This window comes from Tachysurus vachellii, chromosome 10 (assembly GCF_030014155.1).
Source record: "Tachysurus vachellii isolate PV-2020 chromosome 10, HZAU_Pvac_v1, whole genome shotgun sequence".
NCBI lineage: Eukaryota > Metazoa > Chordata > Actinopteri > Siluriformes > Bagridae > Tachysurus > Tachysurus vachellii.
The window spans coordinates 6946906-6953568 of record NC_083469.1 but is presented as its reverse complement, the minus strand read 5'-3'; the positions used below and the strand labels follow the sequence as shown (position 1 = coordinate 6953568).

Genomic DNA, 6663 nt, shown 5'->3' with positions numbered 1-6663 from the left:
TGACGCCTGAGATAGGCACAGGCTCCCCGTGACCCGAGGTAGTTCGGATAGGCGGTAGAAGATGAATGAATGAAGAACCAGACTCCATAGGGAATCCATCCTCATTTGGGTGACACCGGATAGTGGGATTAAAAACAATTTTCTTCTAAAAATGTATGCTATTAACTAAATATATAAATAATAATATAAATAAACCACACAATATACATTCAGATTAGAGTAGTCTGAATTCAGGCACATGGATTGTCCCTGTGGAGCCAATAAACACGCGCACATGCACACACACACCTTGTTCAACACCACTGACAGCTTCTCACTACATGCCAATCCTTCACCGGCATTCAGACACTCTATAACTTGGCAACCCAACACATTCAGTCATGTTTGATTTAGAGTATGTCAAAACACTTGTTAAAGTTAATCCCAGTTTATCTGAGAAAAATGATCATTTATTCAATTAAAGCAGACTGACAAAGAATTTATTTATGTGAATTTAAATAAATAGAAGCAAAATACAACACAAATATTTATCTTATATTCAACGGCTTTAGCAAAATTCAAAGAACAAAGATCATATCTGAAACATAACTTTGACTGATTCCCATATTTCACATCTTTTGTGTTGTTTTTCATGACAAGTTAATTGTTTTGCTGTTCATTTTTCCTTGAAGTTAACACAATTTTTCCTGATGTCACATGACGGTAAAATAGTGCGTAATGAATTCACATTATTTTTTTGACCTAAACTAATTATAGAATTAATTTAATGGTTTGAAAAATGATAATAAGCATGCAGGCCCCTGAACAAACAACAGTGAGTGTAGTATTCAGGAATAATGTAGAATAAAACTAACATCAATAGACATTCATTAACTATCAATATGCCTTTGCTTTTATTTTTTCCTCCATTGACTTATGTTATTAAAAAAATATTCTAGACAAATGAAAACTGTGTTGATGTCAAATATTACAAATGCTTTCTATAACTGAAAACAAGTCAAACAAATGAAATAAAATATGTGATTTCATTGGCAGGGTTTTGTACTAATTATACATGAAAAATTACAGATACATGGCATACATGAAGACATACATGAATACATAAAGATTTTATATACATAATTTCCTAACTGAAGCTACTTTAGTGTGAAAGGTTTCTCAGTAGTACACTTCCACAAATCACTGGCCTTCAAATGTAGTCAAATTCATTCGATATGCTTTCATATTTAAAATGAAACGAATAACGCACTTCATTAATAATTAAAAAAAAACAACCATAAATATCCTTTTGGCAACTTATATTTTCTCCATATCCCACAAATATAAATACAAAGTGTGATAAATATGAAAATCCCATCTCAGAGCTGTAATATATATCATGAAATATTCACTATAACCTTTATTTATTTCATGCTTGTTAATTATTATTTGTCATTTCTTTATTTCCCATCCAGCATCTCCATTGTTCACTCAAGTCTCTCAAGTCAACTGACTGGCCTGGAAGCCTGGATAGGCTTTTTGTTACACCACACAATAAAATACACAGGAGAGATTAAAAAAGACAGAGAGTGGAAGGATTACAGAGAAAGGCAGATGCACAAAGCTGGGCCCGTCTAATTTTTCTGCTGTTCTCTCTCCATCCTCTTTTTATCTCCATGGTGCACAGATAAACCTGGCAAGGCCGAAGGGGTCTGATAGAGAGGAGCTCGGTTACAATGGGTCGGTCTCCAGCTCTCCAGAGCTTTAATTGGACGAGTTGATAATCAAAATGGTCGTTAAAACCAGTAGAGCTCCTTTCCTTTCTTATGCGGCTGCAGCCCTAGAGTGCAAAGCAGACATGGGCACAAAAGACAAGTCAATAAGGATGCAGGAAGACAGGTCTCCATGGATGCTTGACGACAATGAGCACCAACAGTTTCTTGTACTGGTTTGTACCTGTTCTTTGTTATATACTCTCTGTATGTCATCTTTATCAGAGATTTTACAGCAGAGTAAAAGTTTGAGTCAGGCTGATTGGAGCAAATAGGAGTTAGTGATGTGTACCATTACACCAAACATCAGGTAAAGTTAAGTATTTTTGCTCTAAGACTCATGTCTGTTGGTGGTGTGATACAAAACAACATGACTGTTACTGTTACACCACAAAGGTAAGTACTTTCCTATAAAAGCATGGTTTAGTGTTTTACTCAACATAAACCATGACAATTTGCCAACAATAACAGTTTTTAGTTTATTCATCAACGACACATCATACTTTTGTCTGTTTATGAGTTGAGCTTAATGTTGTGAACCATCCATGAAGCTAGTTACTTCCTGTCTTAGTTGTCTGACTTGTTAATTTTATAACTGGCTTGTCATATTGTAAAGAAACCGGAAAGCAATTCATTTTCTTAAAGCTTAGATTCTGACATACCAGTGCCTGTAATTTAATACTACAGAAATATCGTACAGAAACAAGCAAATTAATATTCAGTAAACCTGATGTTATAGAACACTACTGAACATTATCTGACCAATCAGATTTGAGAATTTTAAGAAAAAATAACTCAGACAAAATTAAACTCAGACAAAATTAATACCTGGTTCTTGATCATTTCTCTTTTGTTATTCACAGCTTCAAGAGGTAAAGATTCTTATAACATCCAATTTATTAATTCTAGCTTATTGTTGTCTGGAGGAGCCCAATAAAGTTCAGTTTGAAGCAAACGCTAATAGTAGTTTTACTAAGAGAAGTATATCTTTAGTCGTTTTTGTCATTTTAGTATATTATCCAGAAAAATCTAATGTCTATATGCAAGCTAGCACACTATACATTATAGTTGCATAGCAAATTGTTCTCAAAATCTCAAATTCTTAAGTTTTTGCATGGTTCAATGCACTGTTAGATCTGTATTTGAAAATTTTACAATTTCAGACTAGAGGTATAAGGTGTAAGACTAGAGACATGACAAGACTGGACTCCATGGAGGTACAGTACTCTCTCTTAGAGATATTAAGCTTACATAAAGAAAGACACACTGTGCAATTAGAACATCCTTAGTAGCTGCCTGGTCAGGGTTGCATTTGGTTGCAAATTTGGCTACTATTTTGAGACCACTATTATGTCTACTATTATGAACTTCAGTGATAATCTTTTAAACTTTAAGACATTCAAGAACTTGGTGTTTTTTCACTTGGTGTTCCCTGATCTGGGAATTAGAAGCTCAAATTGAACTCCTCCTACCTGAGTCCATGTTTAGTGCGAGCGCCATGTCTCCTGGTGGGAGCAGTCCTGGCCATGTGGGTGTAGGTTCCAGTTTTGCTACATCATAATGGCCAGGCAGGGTGGGGGGCAGGTGGGGTGGCCTGACAGCAGGCATGAGCAGGGGACTATAGTGTGCCTCCAGTCCAGGTGCAGAGTAGAGTTCATGGAGGGACCGTGGGGGTCCATACACCTGACTTTGGGTGTATCCCCAGGAGTCAGAAGGATGTGCATGAGGATGGGCATGAGATAAACCTGCATGAAAAGCTTGAGCATAAGGGTCCACAGAGTATGCGGGGGTCCCTGTTGGGTCACAATGAGGTCGACTGGGGGGTGACGGGTAATTACTGTCCCAGAAGGATGGAGGGAAATTTCTACGACTGTTTGGAGATGTTGGTTCTAGAGAAAGGTAGAGAGAGAAAAAGAGAGAGAGAGAGAGAGAGAGAGAGAGAGAGAGAGAGAGAGAGAGAGAGAGAGAGAGAGAGAGAGAGAGAGAAAGTCAGACCACAAGCAGGATTAAAAAAGGATTTTATATTAAAAAAAAATGTATTCTGGCACAAGTGTAATTTGCTGAGTAAAATTCCATTGTTTTTTGCAAATAGGTGAAGAAAAGCATATAATGTTTCCATAGAATCTCCATTTTGTTCAGTGTAAGCATTACATTTAACAACTGTCCAAATGTTTTAAGATATTCAATTCAATTCAAATTTATGTCCCACTTTAAGGTTGTCATTTAATGCACCTTTGTATAATGGCTACATATTGATCATTTTACTAGTTTGCTCTCAATTTATATTCTGTGATTTAAAAAATTCACGTACATACACTAATCTGGTGTCACGTGGCAACAGTATAAATTGGTATAAATAAATTGTAAAATGTCCCATTTTCTTATAGCCTCATTTTGTGATTGCACAGACATCTGTAGAAAAAAAGTCAGTTACTTGCTCAACTAGTAACTAAATAAATCACTTTATCAGTATGGTATGGCATGCTAATATAGGATTTCATAAGGGAAACAACAGGCTTGGTCCAAAGGCAGCTGACTGTCAGTAGCAAATTGTGTCCACATTAGGACCCCTGCTTCTAAGTGAAGTCATGCATGTCACATGATTGTACCTCATTTCTTTCAGATTGGATCATATGGTGTTTCATGTACCTCAAATGATCTTATAATAGATCACATAAATAAACAGAGCCTCATGACAGGGAGAGATGACAGTGAGAGATGGAACATGACACTGTCAGACAGAATATGAATGACTTGTTAAATAAGAAACCGTAACGAGAGGGAAGAGGACTTAAGGTAGTCCATGGAGTAAAGGCCAGAGAAAAGCTTGTCCCTTCTTTCCATAGAGCATAAGCTTAAACTATATAAGGTAGCAATTTCATGCTGCTTGCAACACAGCACAAGGACTTTGCCACTTTAAATCACCTCCTGTGATGACATCTCTCACTCTGAAAGAGTACAACCCAACAAACCCCTCCTAACCCCCTATTACCACATAGCACCTCTCCTGATCTTCTTCTGCTACCCTCCCCTATTCCTGTCTACCGCCTTCTCACCCCACCAGTTGTTTTCACTAGCCTCGTCAGCCCTTGTAGAATGTCAGGGGGCATTTTATGTTTTTAGCCATTACATTTATATTTAGAATTCTTCTGAAAAAAGACACCGGTGATGTAGTCTGAATCAGAGGAGGGGGCAGCAGACATAAATCTTGGTGTGGGGATAGCTAGGCTGCCTGAGCTGTTTGAAGGCGATACAGCCTCGAGCCTCAGAGCTTACCACCATATTTAAACATAGTATCTGTTGTGAGGCAGGAAGCCACATTGGAGGAGTAGAATATAGATGGCAAAGAGAGTGAAATAATTAGAGAGGGGAACAAGGGCAACTGTATTGTTACTGAGGCCAATACGCAGGCTCTTAGGGGACAAAACGATCAGTGATTGTCCTCCGCCTATGAGCACACAAATGGTTGAGGACATTTGTAAATTTTTGAGATCCTCTCAGTTGCTAGGGCAGGTTGCAGTTGACAAATAAACTTAAACAACATGACTGGCACCAGCCTGTCATGTTATCAATGTTATTAATTTTAGAATTAAAAAAAAAAAAACACTTTTAAACATTTTCTAATATCTGCTAATATTATTTTAACCTGCTTCATCCACATCTAAAATGATTGAGGGTAAATTCCAGGGTCTAATAAACACCGCTATGTTATTTGGAACTAAATATGAGAGATGTGTATGTAAAGGAGACTTCCCTAATAGAATGCACTATATTTGTGTCTTCTCAGGGCTCACCTGTGTTGGCCTGACTGGCTCTTCTCTTGCCATTCATCCCTGTGCAGGAGCTAAGTGCTCTGGAGAAGTGCTCGTCCACCACACTGCTGATGTCCCCTTGGTAGTAGGTAAAAAGTACGCATCGAGAGCTCAGGTACTCAGCTTCCCCCACCTGCTTCTCTTTCTGTCCACCTGAAGAGTACGTGGATGAAGACAGGCTTCCTGACACTGGGTTCCCTCCTAAAACTGGGACCTCCTCTGATCCAGAGGCGTCCATTAGGTTCCTGTGCCGAGACGATGGACTGCTGACACAAGTCTGGGACAGGGTTGAATCGGAGAGAGCGTTTGCCAAACAGTGTCGTAATTGCCATACCTATCCATGTGCATGTGTGCATTACTGACAACTAAGCAGAGTGCATGATTGTTCTTAACATCTAAAACTTTACACAGAGAATTCACATCCATGCGCCTTTTTGGAGAGGTTTCTATGGTGCGCATTTGGCCAAGAAAAAACAATTAAGGAAATTAAGAAAAAAACTGTATACTGAATTTCTGATTAGATTCGAGTCAATAACTCACCGGAAAACTGCCGACGAACGCAGCGCTTCCAGGCGCGTGAGGGGCGAAATGGCCGTAAAGCGGGCGCATCACGTCCGGGCAACTCATGATAAACGCCGCCGCGCGCCGCTCCAGCGTCCGCAACCAAAGCGCGCGCTGCTCTCCTGTCCTCGCGTTATCTCCGGTTAAAAAAAAGGAAAGCAGAACCAACAGAGGAACCCGGGTAGATCGGTAGATGCAGCCTTCCTGTAGACCCCTTTTTAGCTCTCTGTGTGCCGGGCTTTTTTTTTTTTTTGCCCAGGCTTCCAGGTGTTACAGTTCGGCGTGGAGATACAGATTCTGAAACAATCTCCCTTCTTGAGGCTCGTCGGTAATTTACTTCTGGCCAATCACAGCCATATAGGGGTGTGCACGAAAAAGAGGTGGGGATTCAAACGGGGTTTCATGTGCGTCTGGAACAAAAATTATTTGAAAGATTATTCAGGCTGCTGGTGAAGTGAAAGGTGGGTCATTCGGCTGATTAACACGGATGAGAGGCTATAGCTACCAACCTCTCATTTTAAAGTCAGTTGTCTACACAT

At 39.2% G+C, this 6663-nt stretch overlaps 1 protein-coding gene across 1 annotated transcript; it reads right to left on the bottom strand.

Annotated features, from left to right (window-relative positions):
- Window positions 1-492: 492 nt before the first annotated feature.
- On the bottom strand, window positions 493-6393 carry vgll2b (vestigial-like family member 2b). The gene is made up of 4 exons (XM_060879285.1): window positions 6104-6393; window positions 5546-5840; window positions 3224-3640; window positions 493-1819 (listed from the first exon to the last, which is right to left on the bottom strand). The coding sequence occupies exons 1-4, from the start codon at window positions 6188-6190 to the stop codon at window positions 1776-1778; spliced, it is 843 nt and encodes a 280-aa protein (XP_060735268.1). The 5' UTR covers window positions 6191-6393; the 3' UTR covers window positions 493-1775.
- Window positions 6394-6663: the final 270 nt, after the last annotated feature.